This window comes from Filobasidium floriforme (genome assembly GCF_021052385.1).
Source record: "Filobasidium floriforme strain CBS 6241 chromosome Unknown HD553scaffold_2, whole genome shotgun sequence".
NCBI classification, from domain to species: domain Eukaryota; kingdom Fungi; phylum Basidiomycota; class Tremellomycetes; order Filobasidiales; family Filobasidiaceae; genus Filobasidium; species Filobasidium floriforme.
The window spans coordinates 895711-920255 of NW_025763623.1; the positions used below are offsets into that span (position 1 = coordinate 895711).

Sequence of the window (24545 nt, forward strand, 5' to 3'; positions counted from 1 at the left end):
CGCCTGCAATCGCAAGAAACGGTATTTCAGATCGATCAGCTCGGGTGGCTTGTTGATAGTTGGGAGACTATTATTTGATGCTATACCTGAATGGAAATCTGTCTGGTCTGTCGAGAACCGACGTTGCTTAACCTCGACGACCTGCAAGTGGATTGTAACGGAAATTTCAGCGAGACGATCGTGATGGTAAGGTCGACTTGAACAACTTACAACGCGGCCGCGTTGGACAGCTTAATTCTTGCCAACATTCCGATCCTTGTCCCTCTTGTGATTTGAATTTACCTACCAAGGTGTGTCGAGTTGCACAGATGGTGTGTATAAGTGTGTTGCCTGGCAGGGGACATTTCGAGGTTGTCAAGGTCCCGTCGTGAGATCAGAGTCACGTGACTCGAATCGGTCGATCGTCGTCATGAGTATCGTCAAGGAGCAGGTGCATTCATTCATATCGTCGTACTGCTACTTGTACACCGTACATGCTCGATCCCGCACATAGCCAAGCTAGCCACTCATCAGCAGCATAGGTACAGGAAGCATTCGATGTCCCCTTGCTCGCTGGCGAGAACTGCCGCAAGAGGCGTCCGGCTGGCCAGACCGCAAGTCTCGGCGCCATCGATATTGACATTATCATTATCAGCATGGAAAACGACTTTTCAAGATGGAAGCTGCAACTCAAGGTTGCCGGTCAAGAATACTTCGACGGTAGATATATCAAGCAGTAGAGGATATGCTAGCTGGACATCCGGAGGATCAAGCGGTCATACCAAGTGGCTGGCGAACTCGAAGGTACTCGCCAAGACACCTCGTACCACGGTCACACGACGAGCATACACAACCGCTACCGTCCAAAACTCGATACCGCCCGGCTCTACTTCCTCAAAACCTGCTCGTTCTTCCCTTAGACGTAGCCGCATTCGTTACCTGTACTACTTGGCCGCTTTCCTCGCCATCACCGGGATATGCTACGAGACGATTCCTCCCGCCCGTCACCTCCTCATCGCCTCCATCCGCTGCCTCCGGCTAGTCAAAGCCGTCGGCCTCAGCGTCCTCGATTACAAGTACACCTTCCTCGACTGGTACCCCTCCGACAAGTACACGGAGGAGGAGAGGAAACAGCTAGCCAGGACCGATCGACACGCTTGTCATGCGAGGAGCAGCGAGAGGTTGTTTCAGGCCTTGAAGAGCAATGCGGGAATCTACGTCAAGTTGGGCCAACATATCGCTTCGATCCAGGCTCTTCCTGTCGAGTGGACGACGAGCATGAGGCCATTGCAGGATCAGTGTTACCCCACGTCGATTCCCAAGCTAGACGCTATGCTGAGAAAAGACATGGACATGGGGTGCGTCCGTTCGTCGTATTCGGGCGCTTAACCGCCGCTGGAAGGTTTCGCTGACTGGAATTTCCCGGATGTACATCTTTCAGCTTGAACGATCTGTTTGACAACTTTGACCCCAACCCGATAGGAGTCGCTTCGGTAAGCCCACCCGCTATTGCAAGCGGGAAAGTTCCTCTTCGAACGATCTGGCTCACAACGACTCGGAATGACTTAGCTGGCGCAAGTACATCGAGCGGTAGACCGAAGGACGGGCAAGGATGTCGCCGTGAAGTTGCAACACCCTCACTTGGAAGATTTCGTCGCCATCGAGTAAGCGACGGCGTGTATTCGAGGGGAACAAAGAGGTGTAGAAGATGCTAAACCTGGATTATTCCGCTCTGACACTAGTATCGCCACAGTCAAATGGTCCATGAGACTGGTCAAAGCCGTCTTTCCCGATTTGTGAGCCGTGAACTTTGAACAGGAAACATGCCATGCGAGCAGTCGATACTGATTGAGAAGGTCATGGTTCTAGCGAATTCTCATGGTTGGGCAAGGAGATGACCGAGTGAGTGATAATAGGCTTCAGAGTGTATGGCTTGGAATGGTCAGCGCTAACGTGATTATCTGCACGGATAGGATGCTGCCTTTGGAAATGGTAAGAACGATTACGATTCCCTTGTGATGACCAGAAGCCAAGATCGATCGCTCACTTTAATGACTCGCCCTTTTATCCAGGACTTTGCCCACGAAGCTTGGAATTCGGACAAGGCCAAGTCCGATTTCGCACCATTGACAGGCAAGACAGCGATCTACGTCCCCGAAGTTTTGTGGGCCGAGAAGCGATGCATGGTGATGGAATGTGAGTCCATGAGCAGAACGCTTGCTCGGGCGACGCTAATGCTTATCATTCGCCTTTTATTAGTTATTCAAGGAGCTAGGGTGGACGATCTCAAATATCTGAAAGAACATGGCATCGATAGGAATCAAGTTTCACAGCAGCTGTCTAGGATCTTTTCTCAAATGGTTTACATCAACGGGTTCTTCCATGCAGATCCTCATCACGTGAGACTGTACAACGATCTCTTACCTTCACACGCTTCCTTTGCTGAAACCCTCTCTGATCGACCTGTAGGGCAACCTGTTGATCCGCCCGAAAGCGCCCAAATCACAATCTCCCTTCAACTTTGATATTGTCCTTCTTGACCACGGCCAATACTTTGATATCGATGACGATTTGCGAGTCAACTATGCTAGGTTCTGGTTGAGCTTGATCTCGCCCGAAACTCCCAAGAATCTAGCAAAAAGGAAATATTATGCCAAGCTCGTAGCCAATGTTGACGATGATCTGGTAGGCCGCAAGCTACAGTTAAGCATAGTCGAGTAGCTTTGAGCTCACTCAGAACTTCCATCTGCCGATCAGTACCCCGTATTGGAGACTGCCATCACTGGAAGGATGGGTCTCGCTGATTCATCCCAGGCCGACGGTACTGCGCCCGACGGACCTGTACAGCGCAAGAAGAGCTTGTTGGAGCTATCCTCCAGTGCGTTGCAGCCGCGTGCATAACACCTCTACACGTCGGGTCAGCTGACCATGAACTCTTCTTTCTGTCAGTGAGCGACGACGAGCTGAACATGATCAGGACAGCAATGACTGAGCAAGAAGGATTGATCACCTCGATCTTCACCTTGCTTCGAAACGCTCCTCGGTGAGTCGGCGTCTGATCTAAAAGGGCCAGTTCGGAAGCTGACGAGGAAAGCCGAACTGGGTAGTCGACTCATCATGATCCTCAAGCTTAACGATCTACAGCGCGCACTTGACGTGTCACTGAACACAACACATGGTCCAGTAAGTCCAGTCAATTTCGAGGGTGATGTCATGCTGTCGCTGACCTTCGAGCAACTTCCCACCTGTTCAAGTCGCGAATCTTTATCATTGTTGCCCGGTTCTGCGCCTTTGCTTCGTGGGAAGATGATCGCAAGAAATTGGCCAAGCGTCTACGCGTGGAGGGTCTCTCTACCGATCTGATAACGAGCTGGTTCGAGGACTGGTGGCAATACCAAAAATACTACAAGTGAGTGGTTTCGGTATCCTTCAGAACATCTGATTCGATGATTGACACCCTTCCGGAATCTATAGCGGTCTGCGACTGTATGAATGGACTCTGGATACTCGGGCGAGTATGGTGAAGCTTTTGATGTGGTTCAATGGGTTCAGGAAGCGAGGATGGAGCGGCGCATTCGATGAGGCGGCTGGGCTTGCCTAGCGTCCCCGCAAAGAGGATTATTAGATTCGACATATTCGATATGTATCCAAATCAGTCAGGTCCGGTTTAGGCTTGAGACTCGTAGATATTGTTGTTCGGTAGTATATCCATCAATATAATCTTTGTTCAAGCTCGTCCGGGCTCATTTTCATCTTTCATGCTTGGACAATCCACGCGGAGTCGAGGTCCCGCCGTTGGAGGTAAAAATACAATGATAGGGGGATTTGGGAACTCGTAAACCATCTTCCAGCCATCGCTCGTCATCGTGTCTAGGTCACATTTCTCTTCAACATCCTGCAAGCTTAGAATCCGGGAGGAACGACACCGCTTGGCTGGCCTGCCTGGGGAGCCCCCAAAAGCTGGATCGAGAGCGATAGCGATAGCGGATATTAGCAGTCGAGCTCTAAACCATCAGTCTGAAACGACACTCGACTCACCGACTGCTGCCCACTCTGCTGCATCTGCAACTCCTTCTCCTGACCGACGATCCTAGCCTCGTCCTCGATCGCCAACGCCAAAGGCAGACCGACCAAGAGCGCACTCGTGGTGATGATCCATACGGCGTTTCCAGCCCACTGCGAACCCGTCGACACCCACGAGGTGGCCTGTTGCCATTTCCTCACGGCCTCGAGCCTCGTCGAGGGGGGTACGATGTCTTTGAGTGCGATCAACCTGTCCGTGTACGTCTCGTTGGCAATGTCGTCGTCGTCGGAAACGTCCGAGACCGAGAGGACGTCCGAGTCGGTCTCGTAGTCAGACTCGTGTTCTTGGGGGAGGGAAGAATCCCTGACTTCTTCGACGGCGACCATTGTCTGCGAGCGGGACTGTTGCATGAGCAAGTGAAGGTAGGCGTTTGTATAGGCGCGGAGCACGACCTACAGAGTTTGTTTTAGCGATTACTTGCAGCAAATATCCTGACTGTGATTGCTTTGCAGTGATATCTCGATTTGGGGAATGGGCTGGATGTAGTGGTGAGGTCGAATCTGCCCGTTCCTCATCGATGAACGATGAACCAAATGACGACTCGTTCTCATCAATCTCGATTTCTTGCAAAGTCATTTGTTTGATAAGGCCGCCAATCATACCATGAGCTATGACGTGTATTACCTCCCTCTCCCCCGCTTTATGAATATCAGCTTCGCCCATAATTATGATTTTGAAACGCTGCCCGAGCTGAAAGTATCAAGGTCGAGCGGATTTGAACTAGAAATCAAGAAGTTGGACACCTTCGACTTCTCAACCCCTTCACAACTGTCATATCAATTCCAAACAATTGATTAGTACCCGCAATGTCAGCGACGCTTCCACCAGCAGCGTCAACGGCGGCACCAGCCGTCGCCAAAACCAACGCCCGGAAGAGAAAACCCAGAAAGAGACGGAGAAAGAACAACAAGGCTGGGGACTCGTCCAGCTCGAGCAGTGACAGTTCAAGTGACGATGAGCCTGTCAAGGCTGTTCCGACGCCCGTCAAGCCGGTTCCAGCTAAAAAGGCAGCTTCCTGTAGGTCCCCCACACTGTTTCGTCGAGCAGAGAAAGGTCAGTAGCTGAACCATCTGCTTCGGTTTACATATAGCATCTTCGGATAGCGATTCCTCTTCCTCTTCCTCCTCCTCATCATCATCCTCATCCGATTCAGACTCGGACGATGATGCTCCCGGACCTTCGAAACCTGTTACTCCTGCCGCTGTAGCAGAGCCGGCTCGACCGAGAAGACGACAACCTTCCCGATCCCTCTCCCCTACCGTTCGTGATGTGCCAGCGTTCGCTCCTCCTCCCACCACGACTGCCAAGTCGGCGTCGACAACATCTCCCAAGGTCAACGGAAAGGGCAAAGAAAAGGCAATCCCGGCTACGATGGAGGTGGATGACGTAGAGCCGGACAATGACGAGGATGCCATCAGGGCCGATTCCGACGATGACGACGAGGACGAAGGCGTAAAGAGCAAAAATGCGCGGGAAGAGGAAGAGGTGGAGAAGAAGGCCCTGGAGGAGAGACAGGCGAGGTTCAGAAAGCTGTGGATGGGCAAAGTGGTCACGGCGTTTGGGAATGACCTGGAACAGCTGCGCAAGGTGAGCACGAAGACGATCGATGTGATGCTTGTTACCGGTTCGGGCCGAGAGTCTCAAGCTGCATACTCCGCTTTTATGCCATGCCTGCGTTGTAGGATGAACCTGGTCTGACGGGGTCCAAGTTGGAACTTCTGATCGAATCGCTTGCTGCTGGTGAGATCAAGTCCTACTTAACGCTTGAGGTTGAAGGTCGTTTCACTGAACCATCAAATTCGCTCATACAGGTACGGAAGTGTTCAGCGACGGTCGCAACAAAAAGGACGACGGGTCCATGGAGGTCGACGAGATTGGAGTTGTGCTAGGAGATTGAGCTGTGGGTCCGGTCCGGGCAAGCATGACGAGGCTACACACAGCCTGTGTATACTAGATATAACGACATCCATTTCGTGCGACTCGCTCTCGGCAACAAATTCGGTCGCACATTTTCGGTTCGCTCTCCCCCTTCGACACGACTTTATGAGGGTCTGCAGATGAAGAGTACTACGGTGCCATCAATCTGGCTAGTCGCTTGGGGACTCTGGGGAAGGAAAGCGATGCGAGCGGGGAAAGATCGGGACTCATTTACCAGGAACATGGGTGGTCATGAGGGATCTCATCGTTCTTAGCATTGTGGACCCCAGCTACCTTGCCTGTCTCCATACCGCTCAACCGCCTGTATGTCCTCTATATTTGCAACAGCAAGAGCTATACTTTTTGGCAAAAACAAAACATGACTGGCATCGGTACTGTTGCATCCGTTGAAGTCATTTGCAGTGTGACAGGTCCAAACCTCTCTCGCGAGGCGGATACCGGGTTTTCTTCTTTAGCCCAGATCGTGTATATCTAATAGTCGCCCGTGGTTCGGAAGCACATCTATATGCTGAATCTGATACAACCTCTTCGACCATGTACACCATGCGACCTAGAAATAATGCCCAAACTTGCTCTCCAACGTCTCGTAGATCAGAAAGATCATTGCACTGCTCGGTGCGCTTCTCATGACCGTGACCCCACACCCGGCGTACAGTCCTCGGATCCCTCGAGACTTGTAAATTTTTTTGGCCACCTCGAAGAATTTGGGAGCCGGTCGAGCGCCCTTTTGTCGGCTCGGGTCTGTGAGCGTGTCGTGCTTGCTCAATTCGGCCTGGGTCTGCATGGCCGACTTGACACAGTCGGCAGGGAAGAGGACGATGTTGTAGCTCATCCCCGCGCTGGCGCCAGCCAAGACCAGCTCCCACGTGCTCAAATCCTTTTTGCTGAGTGGTACCCGTTCGCCTGTCAACGGGTCCGTGGCCGTCCGGCCGTTTTTGGTGTGGTAGGAGAGGAAAGCGCGGGATACGACTTCGTACGCCGAGAACCAGGCTGCGGAACCTCCCGTCTCCCGGAAGAGCGTCCCCACTTGCCCCAGCCAAAGGCCTCGGATGCCGTGTTCGGCGATGACGGATCGGATGATCGCGCCTGGGCCTTCGAGGGGAGGACGAGCGCGAGTCGTGATGGGCGATTTCAAGGTATTGGCTAGGGGTTTTGATGTGATTACAGGATGGCTAGTCGAGGACGAGGCGAGCGTGCATGGTCGACCGGCAATTCCAGTGTGCAGAGGCGTGGATGTTGCTGCTCCAAATGTGCCCTCTCGCGCCAGAGCTTGCACCTGCATCGTACACTTGACGAGCTCGATAGGGGTTCTGTAAAGTGAGAGTCATCGACGTGAGCTTTTCCGAGATCCGAGGCGGCATTCGCAACTCACAAGACGAAACTCGCAAACGCTCCCGCCATACCCGCCGCCATGGCCAATTCTCCCATGCTCATCTCCCTCCTCTTGCCCCTAGCCTTTTCGCTCAGCGGTTCTCCATTCTCGAGCGACGCGATGGGGCTACCAAAGATCGTATGACCCGGTCGAGATGCCGAGCGGATGAGTTCTTGAATCTTGTTGTAGACGAGAAACAGACTGGCATTCTCTGCTGCTGCTCCGACGATGGGTGCCGAGATGCCCTGGAGACGTGAGAGTAGCTTGGCGACGATCAGCGCCGGGTCAGGACGGGCGTGGAGCAGGGCTTTACGCGGCGCACTCGGTACAGTCCCCTGGCTCCCTCTTTAGCAAAGGTCTGCTTGAAGCAATCCAGAGGTCCCTGGTAGGCGGGAGGCCGATCCGTAGGCTGTGATTGAAGTCGGACTTTGACTGTGAGGATATAGGGTCATTTTCGGGTCAGGAGACTCGAGAGATGGTTGTACGAGCCGCTCGGAGCTTACCCAGGTCGAACGGATGCTCGAAGAGCTTCGAGGTCATGCCTGCTATCTGCGAGGTGGTCTCCGGTTCAGAACGAGGCGGTTGCAAAGCTCGTCATGGTTCACAGACTCACCGAACCAAAGGTGATATCCTTCAGGGCCCCCGAAGCGTTCCCGACGTCCAGCGGTGCGGCGTCTTCAGACATTGTTTGACTGGTTCGAGGCGAGCTCGTTACGGTCCGGTCCGATCCGCTTCAACAATGAGGTCGTGGAGGTCGTTGACGTCGAGAGTAAATGACGATTGAGGTCGCCGGTCTCCGCATCTTGGCGACTCTACGACGATAACGTTCTCCTTTCGATTCGAGGGATGCTGCTTGTCGGTCGGAAGCAAATGATGCGACAAAAAGCACGTGATATGACCAGTTCAGGTCGGGATCAACCGAAAAAGACGCGCATTTCGGGCAAAAAAGATTGACGACGCCTGCAGGATTTGAACCTACGCGGCCAGAGGCCAATGCATGGCGAATAATGAATTCGAGTGCATCCCATTAACCACTTTGGTAAAGCGCCTTGGTTATCTCCTAATATCCTAAATACAATCTAAATCAAACACACACTAGCAAACTCTGGCCAATCACGCGCGGTTTAATGCCCGATGACTGGAAAAAAAAAACAGGGAGCTTCCGCGACCGATCAGCCGTCAGGTCATCAACGATTGATCGATTGATCGATTGACCGATGATCGATACCTCTTCCCCCTCCTCGATCAGCACACCCTTCCTACATAATTGCCGTGGTCAATTCAGAAAATCAGATACATTAAAGCAGTGATCACCCACCCAACCCATTCCCTTCGGGGTTGTGGCGGCGACGGTCGGCTGAATATTGATGATTGATGAAGTTCTGCGGTCAGTAAAGGCAATTGATCACCCACCACAGTTCTTGTGGCGTTGACTGGTCGGCCTGATCTGACCAAAGACGATCAAATCCTTCAAGGACTGTTTGTTGATGAACCCTGTGATTTGGGGGGATTCGCAGCAGTCTGGTGATGTGTTCCGCTCTCGTGATTTGAGGGCAGATTCGCAAGAGCAAGCTTCGACACCAGCCAACAAATCGATCGGTCTCCCCGTACCAGTCCAATCGAGGATCAAGGTTCGCACGTTCTTTCCGCTGCTCGGCGATGCATCGCCGCTTTCGTGGTCAGTTGCGATGCAAATCGCAACTACTTTCTCAGACGTAAGTAATCGTCTCTCGTTCTGCTACCTTTCACGGAAATTGGGGATGAGCTTGGAAGTGGTGGTCAGAAGAGCGAAGTCATGTATTAGGCTTGCCTGCAAGCCGGGAATAGTATCACACGGGACTAGAAGGTAAGGGTAAGGTAATGAATGTAATAACGGATGTAGTACAACTGGTACTACATTACAGTAAACACATAGGGGGTGTTCTAGATATACTCCGTACGGGAACTCCCATCGGAGGTCCCTGTAAAATTACCCGACGCGGATGTTTGGTACGCGTACCGCGGATACTATAACAGCATGACCAAGAACGGGGGGGAGATGCTGCCAATTTTTTTTTCTGGGAGCAAACCCCAGGCGAGTCGTACCGGTATCAGGATCGATGGTTCAGCAAAAAGAAGTCATATTGTTCGACATAAGCGGAACTTACATGTCAAATATCCAAAGCCCAGCGTTTCACGCGTTGACCTTTACGCATGGCGCGCGCCGCGCGCCCGTGCTATAGCTCTGGCTGAGTACTACTCTACACTCCCCACATCACCCTCTCTTTCGTCCAGTCCATGGCTGCCGCTTGCTTCTTCGCCGTTGCCCTCACCGGCATAGCTCACTATGTACCTAGCGAGTTCATCATTATTAGTCATCGAGCTATCAGAGTATCAACAATCTGGCGCGTGCTGCCTCCGTCTTTCCCGGTCGCGGAGCACCAGGTCGCTGACCTCAAACTTCGTCAAATATATCGACTCATTCAACATTCCTCTGGAACAGTGGAATACGGTTGTTAGCATCGAATTGCTCACCTAGGGTACATGATTGGTCATTCAGACAAATCAACGCCTCCACTCGTCTCGCTACAGCGTGTGTACAAATGGCATTCGACACTCACACTGATAAGGCTGGCTTGGCCATGGGATCCTCCATCGCCATCACGACGGGAACATGACGGCGTGGAGTGCCATTCGCAGACAATCTGCTCGCAATTTCCACCTACTGAAACAATATCATCAAGTCTAAGAAGGGAGGGCTTTCCGTCCCTGTCGCAGGCCAAGCTCGTTCAAAATATATCAGCCAGGCAATCTCGCTCGATCCTGCAAGCTTCTTCGATCCAGCCCTCCTCGTGTTCCCAACGTCCGATGGGCCGAACCGGTCACGGCCGCATAGTACAAACTGCTGTCCGCCACTATGAAGAAAGGCCAGTAAGACGTTTCAGACGCCTAGTAAATCCTTCCAGTCACCTCTGATGCCGGGGGCGGCTACATGGACTTTCTCTGTGGCGCACCAAACCCTCCCCTCGCGCTACCACCCGTTCGTATCCGTTTGCATTGCCGTTCGTCATGTCCAAAAGGCCGAATAACCTAACCTTTGACGGTCGGGTCTGGGCAAATAAATTTCCTCGAAGCCATTCCAGTCCATCGTCATACAACAAAAGGTACATGTGGCAGAATTTTTTGTCTCGTGTCAGATGACTTGGCCTGTTTAAGAAAGAGCACTTGACTTGATACGTGTTCACAGAATGCATAATGAGATGCCTATATCGTCTTTCGCGCTGGTGTGTGGCCACCTATATACATCGAGACTCGAATCTCATGCTGCGACTCATACGGTCTCTCCAAACGAATCCAACCCCAGTCCCAAACCAGCCAAGTTCCCGCCCGCGCTCGGCCTCCACAGGCTCCTCAACGTAGCTTCTCCTCTCCACAACCGTCGTCCAAAGATGACGGTCTCCCTAGCAAAGATCTCTCCGAACCCGAGCATGACACCGTTGATAAAGGGCAGGATGAGGTTGATCCCGACCACGGCGGCAATCCTCGCGATCGAGCGGTGAGAAGGCGAGGTGAAGAGGGAGAGAGTGAGGGAGGGGGGTTGGTAAGGCGGGCCAGAGAGTGGGGAGGGAGTAGGAATAGGTCCAATCTCGACCTTGTCGTCGTCCTTGTTTTTGGAGTCTGATTGCGATTTCTCGTCCCCAGACCTTCGGGTCGACGAGAAGCTCGACGAAGAGGCCACGGCGTTGGTACTGGTAGACCTGGAGGAGACGATCTTTGAGGACGAAGAAGCTCCAGCCTGTCCTTGGCTCTGCGAAGGAGCGCTAGGTTCGGTAGCTCCCTTCTCGGCAGCGATGGATTCCGAGGCGTCCTTCCACGAGGTTCCGACGGCTTGACGACGGTTGGAAGCGTCACCAGTCTCGGCGCTGAGGAGGTCGTTACGTCGCTGAGCCGAGGCGGGAGTAGGGTCTAGGTTACCGTCTCCCTGGCTGATCTTGGTGATGGTCTCGTGTGCTTGCTGTCAAGACGAGAAGGTGCGATCAGCACACCTATGCAGATACTGATACGTTGATAGCGACCAGGGCTGACCTTGAGGACCTCGGCCCCCTGCCTGTGACCGGGCTCGGCCAACCCGCCGGCATCACCAGCGGTAAGATCCCTAGGATCCGCCTCGACCTCGTCATCCGGTACGGTGGCCGACGACCCATCCCTGACAATCTCCCAAGCGTCCCTGACGGCGTTCCATCGTTTCCTCTCCTTGTCCTGCTTGACCTGGGACGACCTCCTCTTCTGGCCAGCGATGGACTTGCTGCTCGAAGCGGGAGCGTTCAGCAGCTCCTGCAACTTGCGCTCGACCTCGGCGTCCTCTTCTTCCTGCTTCTTACGCTTCTCCTCGTCCTTCTTCTTCTGAACGTTCTCCTTTTCAAACCTGACCCGCTCCTCTTCCAACCTCAACCTCGTGCTCTCGCTCTTGGTCCTAGCGACCGAGCTCTCTCCCCTCCAGACCTCGAGGTTCTTGTCCAAGACCGACTTCCAATCCTCGTCAGCCTTGGCCGTGTTCTTGGCGGTCTCGACAGGGTTCTCGACGCTGGAGGGGTCACCGGACTGGTCGCCCTTGTGAGAAGACTGGATGGGATCCGGGGCGTCCTCGTTCTGGTTCTGCTCGGCGGGGATGATCAGGGTAGGCTGGTCGAGGTGGATGTCGGTCAGACCGGCTTCGGCATTCTTCTCCTTGGGCACCTTGGGAGAAGGAGGAGGGAAGGAAAAGGAAGAGACGAAGGAGGACTGTGAAGTGCGATGATGAGAGGTGAGCGGGAGATACAACGAGAACGGCGGCACCGAGTTGTTCACCGACTCACGGCGAGCGAGTCGTCACCGCTGTCGTTGTTGTGTTCGTTGGCCATGTCTATAGCTGTTTTGTTCGTTGTAATGATGCACAGGGGATACAGATGGTAGTAACAGCGGAGATGGGCAGAAGTAGTCGACCCTTAGTTGACTTGCATGTATGATGCGATGAGCTGCTGCTCGACGACAATTCCTAATTCCCAACTTCCCTCGCATCGATCTCGCTGCGTCGATCGCGTCATTTGCGCGTTTCAGCCAATCAGGTCACGTATCACATTACTACTCCCAAGGTCGAGGTATCAATTCATTATTCTGGGTCGTCGTCATTCGTTTCATCATACTGATACACCGCACACGGTCAGGGTCATAGAGTGTCATCGAAGGGGAACCTCGTACGAGGCTCTCCTCCGCTTTTTGGTCGCTCGCAAAAGCGGCATCTGGATTTTTTCACCGTGACCCCGGCAATTTACCCGTCCATGACGAGATGTCGAATCTCCCACAACCTCTTCTCCTCCCTTCTCCTCGCTCGGTCCATCTCCTTGTCCACATCCCTGCCTCTCATCCTCTCCGCCTCGGAAGCCCCGTACCACCCCTTCATCTCATGTGCGTGTCTCCGCTCGGCAGCCCGGGTCTCTTTGTACAAGTCTTCATCGACCCAGGTCCACCCGCTCAGGTCGTAGTCGGTCGAAGAACCTCCGGGTAGTCGAGAGCTGGCTAGCGATATCGACCGGTCCCCGATGTTATTGTTATGGAGGTGGTTCAATTCGGCAGGCGAAGGATGTCCGAGTTTGCCAGAGAGGAGGTTCCTGCCCTGTCTCAGGTCCACCTTGGCCTCGTCGACAAAGTCGTCCGAGACGTCTGAATGCTGCGACCGTGACATGACGCTAGAGGGTGTCGCCGTGTAAGCCGTAGAGACATCGCTGATAAACCTCCTCCCGTAGGCCAAGCTTCCCGCTCTAGCGCTAGGTTCCCTGAGGTCGAGCCCGGTAAACGTGCCCTTGGTGATTGTCCCCCCTCCCCCTCGCCGGTCTTGCCAAAAGTCATCCTCATCGTCCGCCAATCCTTCGAAAGGATCCGGATCTTCCTCCTCTTGTGGTAGTGTGCTCATCCAACACATCTTTTCCGGATCAAACATCATGTTGCCGACGACCCTGACCGCGTTGCTCGTGGTCGACGTGTTGCCAACTGCATGACCACCACTCGCGTCTGCCCCATTACCGTGCCCGTGAGCGATAAAGCCGTTGCCCTTGCTGTTCTCCTTGTCATGAGGAATGGGGGATACCGGTTTCATCCCATGCTGAGGAGCTCGATAGGCGATCAACGCCGGTCGAACGGAAGAGGCGAGCTGGTTGTCAAACTCTCTCAGCACGCCGTAATTACCCTCCCAGCGCAAGGTCTGCGGGTTCCAGGTCATCTCCCCAACTGAATACCCAAAGGATGATTGGGTTCAGCCTTTATGCACTATGCTCTGACTGGTGAAGAAGTCTTCGAGACTGACCTTGTTTCTTCTCCAACTTGCCCAGGTGTCGGATGAGTCCGGCCTTCTTCCTTTCTTTCCGCGCAGGGGTAGCCAGCGAGCTTGCGATGGAAGAACTCGTCGCGGTAGATGCGAGCGGTTTCTTGCGCTTTTCTCCGGTCGAGGTAGAGATATGCGATGAAGAAGATGTGGAAGGTTTCATCCTCAATGATCCGGCTGATCGTTTCATAGCGTGTGGAGCGGGTGTCAGTCTCGTTTCGAAGTCTGTGCTAGAAGAACGCCTTGTAGACTCACAGTCATGGTATGACGGTCGACCGAGTCCTAACCCCCCGCTGGCATTCGTGTTGGCGCTATTCGGCAGCCCGCTGATATACGAAGAAGATGCATGACTCGCCATCGAACCCGACCCACTTCTGGAAGATGGCGTGAAACTCTCCTTGGAGCGATCCACCACCAAATCATCGAATACGTCGAGCTCGGTCCCATCGCCGTACGTCCGTGTCGTCTTTGGCCTTCTCAGCACGTGGGCGATGGTCATGTGAGGGTTATTGTTCATGTTGGAAGGGAGAGGCGATTGTGACGAGTGGGAGGGATTGCTAGCCGAGGAAGAAGGTCGATTGAAAGCCGAGCCGAGGGGAGGTCTCGACTTGCCCTTGGACGCAGAGACGGGAACAGTTTGCGTTTGTCGATGGGATTGACCGTGATCAGACGGGATCCTTGTCATCGCCGGCATGGGTGGCATCGGTTGATTTACCGCCTCGCTGAACCTTTCTCTGCTCTTTGCAGCCTGTCGCGCGACGCTAGAGGCAGTCGGTGCCACGTATGAAGGTACGCTGGGTGAGTCGGCCTGCTGACTAGCCATAGCATCGCGAAGACTGGCAAGGGACTGTTTCTTAGCGAACACTGGCCCAGGCGTCGCCGTGGGCCGGTCGTTTAGCCTAGAATGGGACTTTTGCGTGCGTAATCGGTGTGGAGTGGATGGTCCTGCAACAGCTGGAGACGACGTGACCGCATCGACCATGACTCGACCCGAATCCGTCTTGCGTAGCTTGGCCTCTGGCGATTCGACCTTGCCGCTAGTCTTCCTCTCCCGGAACAAGTCACCCGAATCGTAACGTCCTCTAGACCCACCGGAATCCTTGCGCAGGGTCCCGTTGGCCCCCTTGGAGGAAGGAGTTGCGGGAGGCAACCTCGCCTTTCTCAGCCTGCTCAGCCTTCCTTGGTTAAGCTCAGCACCTTCTTCCTCGAGCACCAGCCCATCCTCGAACGCTTCTTCGTGTACATCATAGCGCGACTTGGCAGCCGACGAGATGGTGGCACGAGTCAACCGGGAAGCCTTGAATGTACCCGAGTCTGGGACGGTATGATTCTTGCCAGCCTGACTCGAACCCGAACCGTGCATTGAAGGCGGAGGATGAGCCTTTCTCTTCCTATCCAGCAAATTGTTCAACTCGCGACTCTGACCGGAGGAGAAGAAGCTCGGCGTGGGAAGCACAAAGTCGTTTTCGAAATCGTCAATCTCATCAGCGACCATGATCGACCTCGAGTGGATGTCGGTTTCGGATTGATCTGTGACCGGCATTGATGCAGACGTAATGGATGTCGAGCTCGTGCTCGGGCTGGCAAAGGCCGACCGGTGCGGATCACCAATGTCCCGATCCCAATCGGATCTCGAGCTGTTGGTGACAAGGGAAGAACGGGACGACCGGTGTCTCAGCCCCAAGGAAGGGTAGTCCTTCTTGTTGGCGAGTTTGAGGTGTTCTAACGTGAGAGGTAGTGCAAAGTCTGCTTCGAGATCGCCGTCATCTAGAGGTTTGGGTTCTTTCCGCTCCGAAGACTTTTGCAGGTTACCCTTGTCCGCAAAGGGTTGGCCAGGCCCGAACCTATCTCTCAACCCTTTGAGGGTAGCAGAACCCGCTTTCAACGTCGACTCCCTCTCGTCCTCATCCATCATCGCATCAAACTCGTCCCAATCCGTCTCCTTGTCCCCCACCGGTCGGACAAGCCGTAACGGTAGACCAGCCGCACGAGCCGGCATCTTCAAGGTCTCTGTCTGCTCGTCAAAGTCGTCCCCGAAGCCGTCGTCTTCTTCGAAGGCATTATCGAAGCCTCTGTCCTGCCTAGTATCCCTCCCCGGCTTCTCGAACTGCCCAGACGCTTGCATCGCTTTCATGCTGTCCAAGCTGATGAACCCCGCCTTCCCACCCGCTGATGACGCCTTGACGTTGGGCACCGGGACCGAAGGGATATGCCCGGTCTTGAGCTTGATCGTGCCCTGCCCGTCATCTAGGTCTTCGATATCGTCGAAGCCCGCCATATCATCCTCTTCAAATGGATCGTCCGGAAAGGAAGGTCGAGAGCTGTTTTGGAGCGGTGTATGAGAAGACGAGGCAAAGCTCGTCTGTCGGGAGGAGGGTGCATGGAAGGGTCGGTCCGAGGGGAGCTCAAAGTCCCCATCGTCCCAATCTTCACGAGGAGCAAAGGTCGTCGCGGGAGGTAGGTAGGCCATGTTTCCTGAGAGTTGTCAACTGTCGATCCGTAGAGCTTGGCTAGATTCGATTTGATGAAGAGCTGCCGGAATGCAGCATAATGACGTTTCCTATCAGCACTTGTACGGCTGCCGTCCTAGCCATCGGACTCACAAATCCGAGTCAGCTTGTTGAGGGTTTCCCGATTCGTCAGATGTAAAGAGCGTTGTAGTGATAATCGTTGTCGAGGGTCGTTGTCGTTGTCGTATCCAGTTACAACAGGAGAGTCATAGAAGAGGTGATGTTGTTGTTGTCGATTCCTTTGTTACCGTCCGTCATCGTCCCGTCATCACTAGCCGGTCTAGGAGGTTGCGCAGACTATGTTGTCAGAAAAGATCGCAGAGATTCAGGTGGGCGTGAGCAAACTCCATGTCAACAGGGTCATTGACGAGGTTATAGTATCTTCGATCTATCAATCAACAAAAGGGTGGGAGACGAGCCAAGGACCATCAGCAGATCAAACTCCGTTCGCGTTCCAGCAGGGACGCGCGCGGGGAACTTGAACTACATCAAGGCGCAAGGCATATCAAGGCAAGTGTGAACGATCCAATCGCCAGGGCGTAGGTACGCATGCATGCATGATGTGTTGACAGAGTAGTGGTATGACCTATCCGCATCTATAGTTCCCTCTTGACCAAACCCAACCCGGACGAAACGCTGCCCCACCACCGTCCTATCCATCCCAAACTGATCTTGTTATAGCGTACCAGCGCGTAGACGATCGCCGCAGCCCCGCCCGTGACTCCGGCTACCCCAAGGTAAGTCAGCATTGTTCTTGTCGTCATCCTACCCGTCGATGGTCCTCGTGGAATGGAAGACGTCGGATCAAGGGCGACTCGTGTGATGGTAGTCCAGAGATTTGGTACCGAGCCTAACCGGACACTGACGGACATTGGGACGGGGAGCCCAAGTTTCCGTGCATACACATCGGGTTGTAGCTCGTATCGCTGCAACCTCGCAAGTCAGTGCAATTCATGGCATTCAGAGCAACCACGCTTTAGCTCACCTGTTGTGTCAGATCCAAGTCTGCCTTGGTCGCGACAAAGACGCTCGGTATGTGATCTAACGTATATGACTCCTGCTCGACCGAATCACAAGTCGATTTAGCTTTCTGTGATACTGGTCGTCTTCAGAATAGGTCTTTGAACTGACTCTGATGTTGGCGAGATAAGAAAATGAGTTGGCATCGCTCGAATCGTAAAGGTAGATGATGACGTCGGCCATATCGAGCCTTTTCCGGCTCCGGAGAACCTCGCTCTCGTATTTCGAACCGAATTCTTGCAACTGTCAGTCAACGAGATAGATTTCGACATGATGAGCAATGTCCTCGTGGGGTCAGACAGCGTGAACGCAATAAGCACTCACCACCAAGTACTTTTCTCCGCCACCCATCTCTACCGAATTCACCGCGCTCATCGTCCGGCTCGTCGGTTCGTACCCCACGTCCCCCAATTCTCCTCCTCGGAACCGCTTGCTCAAGAAGCTCCTTAAGAGGCTCGTCTTGCCTGACCCTGCGGCCCCAACGACGTAGCACAAAAAGACGTTCCTTGTCACCTTTTTCTGGCGACGTTCGGTCTTGCGCGGCCGTGTGATCTTGAGGGCGGTAGTCGTGGGCATGTCCAGTGAAGAGGGTGAAGAAGTGTATCCCAAGCTGTGCAATTAATAAGGGGGTTAGCTATTCCAATGTAGATTGACTTGCCACGACTTTACATACTATGCAAGGTAGGACAAGGTCGTCTTGTGATCCAATAACGTCGTCATACTACCGAGAGCGCACGAGGACTAGCGTTGAGCCAGCGAGCTTTCCGTCTTGATCGCAATATCCGACTCACCTCCACTGCGCCAGCCACCCTTGCAGCGTGACCTTGCCGGTCTCATCTGTTATTGTCGTCCCCGGGAACCCCTGTACGATCCAAGGGTTACCAGGCGAAGTTGAGAACAGGTCGTCCAGCTCCAATTGGGAAAGTGCACCGTCTTGATCCTGCGAGTCCGGTAGTCAAGCATGGCCCAATCAGCGAGAAGATAACAGACTGATGCTCTGAAACGGGACTGACTCGATCGTATGCCTCAAAGATGTCTGTCAGGAACTGGTTACCGAGTGGGCTCAATTCGACCGAACAGTCGCCAGGTACGTCGAACCTGAATGGCCAAACGAACTTTAGTTTCGCTCGCCTTCGGTCTGTTCCTGATTCCACGTCAACGCACCTTGGATTCAACACGTCATCCGTCAACTCCAACCCTTCACCATAGCCAAACTTCCTCAATACGGTCCACGTCGTCTCCATCCTCCCCTGCTGTACAAAGATTGTATGCAGGTAGAGGAAACCGAGCTCGGTGATCCCCTCTGAAGGGGACATCGAGGTCGAAGGTGCCGTCGACATGACAGGCTGGACGCAGGAAGGGTCGTACGCCCTGACGAGCTCGAGAATACCTTCAAGTTCTTGTAGCTGTAATGGCGTTTGGAAGCATTTTTGCTGCGGAAAGGTCGCGCGGTATCGACGTGTCAGACCAGATTCATCCAAGAGAACGTTGAAAGACCGATTTACCTGGAAAGCGTTCAGCTCGTTGGCATTCAACAATCCATCCTTGTCTTGATCCGAGACCTTGAAGATCCGGCGCAGGGCATCCGTGCATTTTGGCTTCAAGATCTATATCGCGTCGTTCGAGCAATCCTCCAGTCAGCCTTTTCATGCTCTCATCTGTTTCTGCAATGTGGACTCACATGCTCTCGACTGTCATACAAAGGCGCCGTCGGGTGCAAGACTGCTTTTTGAGCGAAATAAAAGACTTCTGAGACGTTCAGAGGGATCTTAGCCGAGCATTCGACGACCGTCTCGATTTCCTGCAGTAGTGCAATTCAGGCCCACAAGGAAATACACATGGTAAGGAACGAAAGAAACGAGAGGTGAAGATTTAGCTTTCACGTAGTTTTCATGCTACAACGCCATGCCATAGAGGAAAGACCAAAAAAATCAATAGAAGAAAGAAGAAGGACCCACCTTGAACTCTCTCATCAGAGGCCCTATCTCCTCCTCCAAAGCCTCATTCGTAACCTCGCCTCCTCTCAAGTCGATCTTGTTCCCAACCAAGATAACCGGCACATTAACTCCCTCTCTCCGGAAGAGGGGTAACCAGTACTCTGCTACGCGATCGAAAGAGGCTGGATCGGAGATGGAATAGACCAGGCAGATGACGTGGGCGCGAGGGAGGGTTGTCAGGAGGTGGTTGCGAGAGGAGGGGGAGGCTGCGGTATGATGCGAGCAAGCGAGCCGATACGGGCAGCGATATGGTGTATGAAGGACCGAATGATCGCAGGAATCGCGACGGCGGAAGAGGATAGTCAGAGCTGGAGCTTTGGCACAGTGGCACAAGAAGAAGGGAGAGCTTACAGGAAGAGGAAGAATCGATGATACAGGTCGTCACATTTTCCGGAGTAACTTCAGGTGGAATCGTCACCTCCGGCACGACGTGTTGGACCTATTCTCATCGACCGATCCAATCGAGCAAGCATGGTACGTCATGTATCGTATCCGGTGCGGGTTTCGGTGAACAGCAGAGATCACGGATGCACGCCGAGTTGGAACGAGTTGAAGCGTTAATAATTATTGGAGGAGAATTAAATCAGTAAGGTCCCTTTCAAAGCTGCGATATGTCCAGGGAACCGATTCTGAACCGGGACTCACATGTTGTACGAAACTCTCCTTGATCAAGCTTGTGATGATCGTACTCTTGCCCACCCCATCTACAAACAGTAATGATGATTTCAATGATCACCGTAGCAAGGGGAAGTCTGTTCAGCACAAGTACATCCGATTTTACTCTGGAGCTCCGGGTCGAGCTTCTAATGAGCTGCCCGGACGCCGGACTCACCGTCCCCAACCATTAAGATCCTGACGGTGTCTCTCCTAGGCATTATTATGTTTCACCTGCTACGCTTGTGCGATTGTGCAATCCGAGCTCCTTTGCTGATAGGTGTTGGGAAAGGAATTAGGTGTGATTTGGTTCGTCGCGCGATCCGATTAAGTCAAGAATAATCGCGATTCCGTGGCCGTGATCGTGAGAGGTCAGACACCTGAGCGATTTATCGTCCAAGAGTATTACAGCTAGCGAAGGAGGGCGTGCCGGGGAGTGCAGGATGTGTGATGCTGTGGAAGATCTATGATCCTAGATATCCTAGTGATCTATCGAAGTAAACGTCTTGAATCGATGATGGTTGCCCTCGGGCGAGCAGAGCGTGCGGCTGCAAGTAACCTTGAATGCGTTACGTAAGCGCATGGACTCGGCAAGGGGAACAGAGACGGCCTTCGGCATCGGTCTCCGGAGCGGTGATCGTCGTCGCAAGAGGTCATGTCATGCATGTCAGCTGCTATAGACATATGCGACCATGTCACGATCAATACAACTCGACTCCCCTTGCAAAAGCTCGAATAGGGAGGAGATGCGAGTATTTCTGACGTAGCTAGTTACATCTTCCTCGAAATCACAGCTGAATATCAACCTGGATCATCGCAATATCTCAAGGCAATCATGGATTACACCAACATCCTCGAGCGCATCAACACCTCGTCATGGTCCGCTCAGCAGGAACAAGTGAGAGTCATCTTGCATAGCTTGCATTGTCCTCCATTTCACATCTCGAACCGGCACCTCTGATACACTTCGCCTTATTCTCGATTCAGATTCTCTTGGAACCGTATACCTACCACTCTCAGATTCCAGGCAAGGAGATCCGTTCGAAACTCATCGAAGCGTTTAATTTGTGGTTGGACGTACCGGAAGACGATCTGGAGGTGATCAAACGGATCGTGAGAATGTTACATAATGCTAGTCTTCTGTGAGTGGCAAACGAGATGATTTGATGTGCAAGTCGTTACTGTATTGATGTTCCTGATCATCCCGTTCCTTTTTTTTTCTTGATCCATGTCCCCTCCTTCTCCTCTTCCTCAACTCCCCAAAACTGCTCAGGATGGACGACGTAGAAGATTCTTCAGACCTCCGCCGTGGCATCCCCGTAGCCCACAAGATTTACGGCGTACCGCAGACGATCAATTCGGCCAACTACGTCTACTTTTTGGCTATGCAGGAGCTATATCGGTTCAGGGCTGGGCGAGTTGGCAAGGCAAATGCCGGGTCTAGTCTCAACGGTAAAGCGGAGGAGGCAGGAAACGGAGAGAAAGGAAAGGGGAAGGAGCGACAGAGAACGGAGGAGATGACAGAAGAGGATCAAGAGAAGGAATTGGACGAGGTCATCACTGGTGCGTTCCCCCACATATCAATACACCTGAAGCCAGGCTGTGAGTGAAACAAACCGAGAGCTGATCGGTTCTGCTCCACTGGGATGGAATAGAGGAACTACTACAACTCCATCGCGGTCAAGGCTTAGACCTGTTTTGGAGGGATACCCTGACTTGTCCGACAGAAGAAGAATACGTGGGGATGGTCCTAGGCAGTAAGTCCAAGTTGAAGACGTCAGCTTCTAGATTTGCTGAAAGGGTACGGGCTGATGAAGGGATTCCTGGGGTGATGCTTGGGTCGCAGAAACGGGAGGATTGTTCAGGATAGCTGTCAAGTTGATGATGGCCCGGAGCGAATCATCCGTGTAAGCTGCAACCTGGAGCATATCGTGCTTGGTTTCGTAACTTTGACTGACCATGGCTCAACCTCACAGCGACTACACCCCCGTGGTCAACCTCATTTCCCTCCTATTCCAGATAAGAGACGACTATCAGAACCTTCAATCGACCGAGTACGGAGAGAATAAAGGATTCTGCGAGGACCTGACGGAAGGCAAGTTTTCGTTTCCGTTGATACACGGGGTGAGGAGTGAGAGGGAGGTCGGGAAGCGGGAGATCTTAAGTGGGTCATTGCCATTCGTTTACTTTTTCGACGCTCACGTGCTGATGAAAACAAGGCTGTGCTTCACGTACGCTTACGACTCGTCTCACAGACGTACTCCAGAAGCGCACCACTGACCGGTCCCTCAAGGCGTACACGGTCAAGATCATGACCGAACGTACAAAGTCCTTTGAGTATACGAGAAAGGTATTGAGGGAGCTCGAGGGGCAGGTACATGCCGAGATCGGGAGGTTGGGTGGGAATAGGGTGCTAGAGGGGATCGTCAAGGGTCTCAGTCTAGGGGTGGAGAAGGAGGCAGGTGATGTATGATCGTCGCGAGGAGCATATGATATCGGGTGAGGGAGAGGTACACATACGCACATATATAATAGGTCGAGCTCAAGCATCGCGGCTGTTGTACGCATTCTACGAGTAATTTGCATTCGCATCGAGGTGTATTAGTCATACTGGAAAGTCACGGTCGACGAGTCTCAGCTCTGTCTCCTCCCCCGCAGTTCCGGGGAAACGGGGTTTCGGTCCTGTCATCACTCAGGCCCCTATCAGTCGTCGTCGTCGATATATACCCCTTGCCACCACCAATTAAGAGGTATATACAATCAACTACTACATACGACACTCCAGCTTCTTTTCTCTGCTCTGTCCGTCTCGAGGATTCGGGAGCACCCTCTTGAAATATAGCGATAAATAGATCAATCACACATCCACCACCTCTCGCTTTGATCGCTTGATTGGTAACCGCGCTGGCGAGCGATATAATACAATACGAGCAGCCGAGTTGGAGACATACGAATAGACATATGAACTTCGATCTATAGATCTAGGTGAGTCCAAGATTTTGGCGGAATAGCCCTTTCGACCGAGCTGCATAGCTGATGATCGGATCGTGTGACTTGCCTCTCTATCATCGATGACTTCGATCGAAACGTCGCCGTCACCGCTCACGCGCGTACAGCCTCAAGCTATCGAGATAACATAACATAACCTAGCATCATCATCGGAGCATCGGCCATATTCAGGACGACGAGCACCATATAAACATCATAGTGGAAGACGGAAGATGGGCAACAACCAATCGAGCACTCGGGGCGGTCGATCCGCCTCTAGCTCACGGATGTCTCGACCTATGAGGCAAAGACGAGAACGGACGCATAGCGGTGGGACGGCCATGGAGGTCGATGGGGATGGAGATGCGGATAGCAATAGTGTCCCGGCATCATCGATGAAGAGCGGAGAGACCAGCGGGATGGTATCGCCTTCGGGCCATGAAGCAGAGGTCGAGGCGAGTTCGAGGACGTCGCCAGAACCCGATCCAGGAATGGATCTGTACGCATCTGCGAGCGGGGCAGCTGCTGGTGCTGGTACATCAAGGCGGAGGAGGTACCAGGAATCCACGTCGACGGTATCTACCCGATCAGGTTCTTCTTCCACCGCGGGCGCGACTCAGAAACATCAAGCTACGTCAGCGGAATCCGCGGACCGGCCGTCCTTTGGGCGGAGGATCAGCAGTGCGTTTGGGAGGAGGAAGACGGAGAGGTCTGAACGTAGGAGCAACCCGTTTGAAGGTCGGGGGGAGTCTAGCTTGAATTTCGAGGGTAGCGAGAGCGAGGGCAAGGGCAAGGAAAGGGAGATGGCGACGGAGGGTTCATCTGTGGCTGGAGGAGCGATCCAGGAGGAAGTGGATCAAGAGGTCAGGCGAGATCGGGGATCGAGGGGACAAGGCGAGATGAAGCGCAGGAGAATCAGTGGGATATTCTCGGCTACTCCTTCTCGAACGAACTCGGATACCGCGTTGGCGGCTCGGACTCAGACCTTGAGCACGGACGACCAACAGAATGAAAAAGATTTTGGATCGGGAGTCGTCGTGGATCAGGTGATGTTGCCTGAAACGAGCGAGATGTTGCCTCAGTCCGCGACGTTAGTGGAAGACAATCAACTTGAGAGGCCATTGATGAAACCCGACTCAGACGATGCTCCCACAGCGGTCGAGTCGGATCCACTCAGTTCCGTACCTTCCAATCTGCCAGGATCGCCACCGGTCATCCCCCTGACGGAGACGGACCCGCTTCTGGATGACCGTCTACGAACCCTGTCTACGATTTGGGAGGTCCTCGGGTCCGACGTCGCCCGGAGCTTACCTGCTGTCGCAACGGCCGAGGCGGTCCGAAGGGCGAGTGTGACGGGTAGCATCAGATCGAGAGAGGCCGTTGTGGAAGGCCTTGCGACGCCCGTGGCGGAATACGAACCGGTCGTACCGGATACAGATCTCGCTAGTTTACCAGCGTTGCCACCCAGCACGGTCAGCCTTTTGGATGATCTCGAGGCCGATGCTAGGAGCCGGGCGACGATACAGTTCGAAACTGGTTCTCCGTTGGAAGCTTTGTTAGGTGGCTCGACGGGTCAGGTACCGACGTTACTCGACTCGGAACTTCCTGCGATCGTCATTCCTCCTACACCGGACACGCGGTCAGAGCATTTCGTACCAGAACCTGT

The 24545-nt window shown here is 53.4% G+C and overlaps 9 protein-coding genes and 1 non-coding gene across 10 annotated transcripts; 4 read left to right on the plus strand and 6 right to left on the minus strand.

Annotated features, from left to right (window-relative positions):
* Window positions 1–474: 474 nt before the first annotated feature.
* HD553DRAFT_304524 (putative mitochondrion protein) lies at window positions 475–3682 on the plus strand. The gene is made up of 14 exons (XM_046179020.1): window positions 475–1337; window positions 1421–1472; window positions 1549–1643; window positions 1722–1775; window positions 1849–1881; window positions 1953–1971; window positions 2052–2175; window positions 2239–2378; window positions 2449–2664; window positions 2737–2857; window positions 2929–3022; window positions 3087–3162; window positions 3234–3388; window positions 3454–3682. The coding sequence occupies exons 1-14, from the start codon at window positions 538–540 to the stop codon at window positions 3578–3580; spliced, it is 2106 nt and encodes a 701-aa protein (XP_046039706.1). The 5' UTR covers window positions 475–537; the 3' UTR covers window positions 3581–3682.
* Window positions 3683–4717, minus strand: HD553DRAFT_304527 (mitochondrial outer membrane translocase complex, subunit Tom22). The gene is made up of 4 exons (XM_046179021.1): window positions 4666–4717; window positions 4460–4563; window positions 4018–4392; window positions 3683–3939 (listed from the first exon to the last, which is right to left on the minus strand). Exons 3-4 carry the CDS (start codon window positions 4387–4389, stop codon window positions 3883–3885), a joined length of 429 nt encoding a protein of 142 aa, XP_046039707.1. The 5' UTR covers window positions 4390–4392; window positions 4460–4563; window positions 4666–4717; the 3' UTR covers window positions 3683–3882.
* HD553DRAFT_99993 (uncharacterized protein) lies at window positions 4631–6109 on the plus strand. Its single transcript, XM_046184660.1, has 5 exons — window positions 4631–5080; window positions 5154–5473; window positions 5573–5650; window positions 5746–5803; window positions 5875–6109. Exons 1-5 carry the CDS (start codon window positions 4870–4872, stop codon window positions 5958–5960), a joined length of 753 nt encoding a protein of 250 aa, XP_046039708.1. The 5' UTR covers window positions 4631–4869; the 3' UTR covers window positions 5961–6109.
* A 362-nt stretch (window positions 6110–6471) lies between these two features.
* Window positions 6472–8147, minus strand: HD553DRAFT_100037 (mitochondrial carrier domain-containing protein). The gene is made up of 5 exons (XM_046176360.1): window positions 7987–8147; window positions 7877–7922; window positions 7696–7805; window positions 7374–7618; window positions 6472–7311 (listed from the first exon to the last, which is right to left on the minus strand). Exons 1-5 carry the CDS (start codon window positions 8056–8058, stop codon window positions 6552–6554), a joined length of 1233 nt encoding a protein of 410 aa, XP_046039709.1. The 5' UTR covers window positions 8059–8147; the 3' UTR covers window positions 6472–6551.
* Window positions 8148–8327: 180 nt separating this feature from the next.
* HD553DRAFT_t12 lies at window positions 8328–8422 on the minus strand. Its single transcript has one exon. It is a non-coding gene; the product is annotated as a tRNA-Ser (tRNA).
* A 1162-nt stretch (window positions 8423–9584) lies between these two features.
* Window positions 9585–10094, plus strand: HD553DRAFT_304533 (uncharacterized protein). The gene is made up of 2 exons (XM_046179022.1): window positions 9585–9757; window positions 9856–10094. Exons 1-2 carry the CDS (start codon window positions 9651–9653, stop codon window positions 10028–10030), a joined length of 282 nt encoding a protein of 93 aa, XP_046039710.1. The 5' UTR covers window positions 9585–9650; the 3' UTR covers window positions 10031–10094.
* Window positions 10095–10488: 394 nt separating this feature from the next.
* On the minus strand, window positions 10489–12385 carry HD553DRAFT_304536 (uncharacterized protein). Its single transcript, XM_046179023.1, has 3 exons — window positions 12209–12385; window positions 11439–12134; window positions 10489–11367 (listed from the first exon to the last, which is right to left on the minus strand). Exons 1-3 carry the CDS (start codon window positions 12251–12253, stop codon window positions 10684–10686), a joined length of 1425 nt encoding a protein of 474 aa, XP_046039711.1. The 5' UTR covers window positions 12254–12385; the 3' UTR covers window positions 10489–10683.
* A 79-nt stretch (window positions 12386–12464) lies between these two features.
* HD553DRAFT_304537 (uncharacterized protein) lies at window positions 12465–16580 on the minus strand. Its single transcript, XM_046179024.1, has 4 exons — window positions 16314–16580; window positions 13966–16242; window positions 13693–13887; window positions 12465–13616 (listed from the first exon to the last, which is right to left on the minus strand). Exons 2-4 carry the CDS (start codon window positions 16178–16180, stop codon window positions 12661–12663), a joined length of 3366 nt encoding a protein of 1121 aa, XP_046039712.1. The 5' UTR covers window positions 16181–16242; window positions 16314–16580; the 3' UTR covers window positions 12465–12660.
* A 151-nt stretch (window positions 16581–16731) lies between these two features.
* HD553DRAFT_304538 (mitochondrial Rho GTPase 1) lies at window positions 16732–20339 on the minus strand. The gene is made up of 14 exons (XM_046179025.1): window positions 20070–20339; window positions 19883–19941; window positions 19589–19676; window positions 19199–19443; window positions 18922–19041; window positions 18746–18847; window positions 18405–18673; window positions 18254–18338; window positions 18032–18180; window positions 17914–17961; window positions 17565–17850; window positions 17352–17483; window positions 17206–17277; window positions 16732–17146 (listed from the first exon to the last, which is right to left on the minus strand). Exons 1-14 carry the CDS (start codon window positions 20110–20112, stop codon window positions 16817–16819), a joined length of 2028 nt encoding a protein of 675 aa, XP_046039713.1. The 5' UTR covers window positions 20113–20339; the 3' UTR covers window positions 16732–16816.
* A 250-nt stretch (window positions 20340–20589) lies between these two features.
* On the plus strand, window positions 20590–22518 carry HD553DRAFT_347665 (putative Farnesyltranstransferase). Its single transcript, XM_046183314.1, has 7 exons — window positions 20590–20789; window positions 20879–21033; window positions 21165–21454; window positions 21547–21648; window positions 21738–21798; window positions 21868–22055; window positions 22147–22518. Exons 1-7 carry the CDS (start codon window positions 20727–20729, stop codon window positions 22362–22364), a joined length of 1077 nt encoding a protein of 358 aa, XP_046039714.1. The 5' UTR covers window positions 20590–20726; the 3' UTR covers window positions 22365–22518.
* The last annotated feature ends 2027 nt before the right edge of the window (window positions 22519–24545 follow it).

Bases quoted from the DNA above. Each gene is read 5' to 3' on its own strand.
- HD553DRAFT_100037 (XM_046176360.1), bottom strand. From the start codon at position 8,058: ATGTCTGAAGACGCCGCACCGCTGGACGTCGGGAACGCTTCGGGGGCC. The intron at 7,619-7,695 runs GTGCGCCGCGTA...TCACGTCTCCAG, and splicing joins GAGCCAGGGGACTGTACCGA to GGCATCTCGGCACCCATCGT. The intron at 7,312-7,373 runs GTGAGTTGCGAA...CTCACTTTACAG, and splicing joins GCGTTTGCGAGTTTCGTCTT to AACCCCTATCGAGCTCGTCA.
- HD553DRAFT_304536 (XM_046179023.1), bottom strand. From the start codon at position 12,253: ATGGCCAACGAACACAACAACGACAGCGGTGACGACTCGCTCGCC. The intron at 12,135-12,208 runs GTGAGTCGGTGA...CGCACTTCACAG, and splicing joins GCGGTGACGACTCGCTCGCC to TCCTCCTTCGTCTCTTCCTT. The intron at 11,368-11,438 runs GTCAGCCCTGGT...TCGTCTTGACAG, and splicing joins AGGGGGCCGAGGTCCTCAAG to CAAGCACACGAGACCATCAC.
- HD553DRAFT_304527 (XM_046179021.1), bottom strand. From the start codon at position 4,389: ATGGTCGCCGTCGAAGAAGTCAGGGATTCTTCCCTCCCCCAAGAACAC. The intron at 3,940-4,017 runs GTGAGTCGAGTG...CTCTCGATCCAG, and splicing joins AGCAGAGTGGGCAGCAGTCG to CTTTTGGGGGCTCCCCAGGC.
- HD553DRAFT_304524 (XM_046179020.1), top strand. From the start codon at position 538: ATGTCCCCTTGCTCGCTGGCGAGAACTGCCGCAAGAGGCGTCCGGCTG. The intron at 1,473-1,548 runs GTAAGCCCACCC...GGAATGACTTAG, and splicing joins ACCCGATAGGAGTCGCTTCG to CTGGCGCAAGTACATCGAGC. The intron at 1,644-1,721 runs GTAAGCGACGGC...CTCTGACACTAG, and splicing joins GAAGATTTCGTCGCCATCGA to TATCGCCACAGTCAAATGGT.
- HD553DRAFT_304538 (XM_046179025.1), bottom strand. From the start codon at position 20,112: ATGCCTAGGAGAGACACCGTCAGGATCTTAATGGTTGGGGACG. The intron at 18,674-18,745 runs GTAAATCGGTCT...ACCTTTCCGCAG, and splicing joins ACGAGCTGAACGCTTTCCAG to CAAAAATGCTTCCAAACGCC. The intron at 17,962-18,031 runs GTGAGTCGGATA...CGCTCTCGGTAG, and splicing joins GGGTGGCTGGCGCAGTGGAG to TATGACGACGTTATTGGATC.
- HD553DRAFT_99993 (XM_046184660.1), top strand. From the start codon at position 4,870: ATGTCAGCGACGCTTCCACCAGCAGCGTCAACGGCGGCACCAGCCGTC. The intron at 5,651-5,745 runs GTGAGCACGAAG...CCTGCGTTGTAG, and splicing joins ACCTGGAACAGCTGCGCAAG to GATGAACCTGGTCTGACGGG. The intron at 5,804-5,874 runs GTGAGATCAAGT...TCGCTCATACAG, and splicing joins GATCGAATCGCTTGCTGCTG to GTACGGAAGTGTTCAGCGAC.
- HD553DRAFT_347665 (XM_046183314.1), top strand. From the start codon at position 20,727: ATGGATTACACCAACATCCTCGAGCGCATCAACACCTCGTCATGGTCC. The intron at 21,455-21,546 runs GTGCGTTCCCCC...GGGATGGAATAG, and splicing joins ATTGGACGAGGTCATCACTG to AGGAACTACTACAACTCCAT. The intron at 21,649-21,737 runs GTAAGTCCAAGT...CTTGGGTCGCAG, and splicing joins CGTGGGGATGGTCCTAGGCA to AAACGGGAGGATTGTTCAGG.
- HD553DRAFT_304537 (XM_046179024.1), bottom strand. From the start codon at position 16,180: ATGGCCTACCTACCTCCCGCGACGACCTTTGCTCCTCGTGAAGATTGG. The intron at 13,888-13,965 runs GTGAGTCTACAA...TGAAACGATCAG, and splicing joins TCGACCGTCATACCATGACT to CCGGATCATTGAGGATGAAA. The intron at 13,617-13,692 runs GTCAGTCTCGAA...TTGGGTATTCAG, and splicing joins CAAGTTGGAGAAGAAACAAG to TTGGGGAGATGACCTGGAAC.
- HD553DRAFT_304533 (XM_046179022.1), top strand. From the start codon at position 9,651: ATGGCTGCCGCTTGCTTCTTCGCCGTTGCCCTCACCGGCATAGCTCAC. The intron at 9,758-9,855 runs GCGCGTGCTGCC...CCTCTGGAACAG, and splicing joins ATCAGAGTATCAACAATCTG to TGGAATACGGTTGTTAGCAT.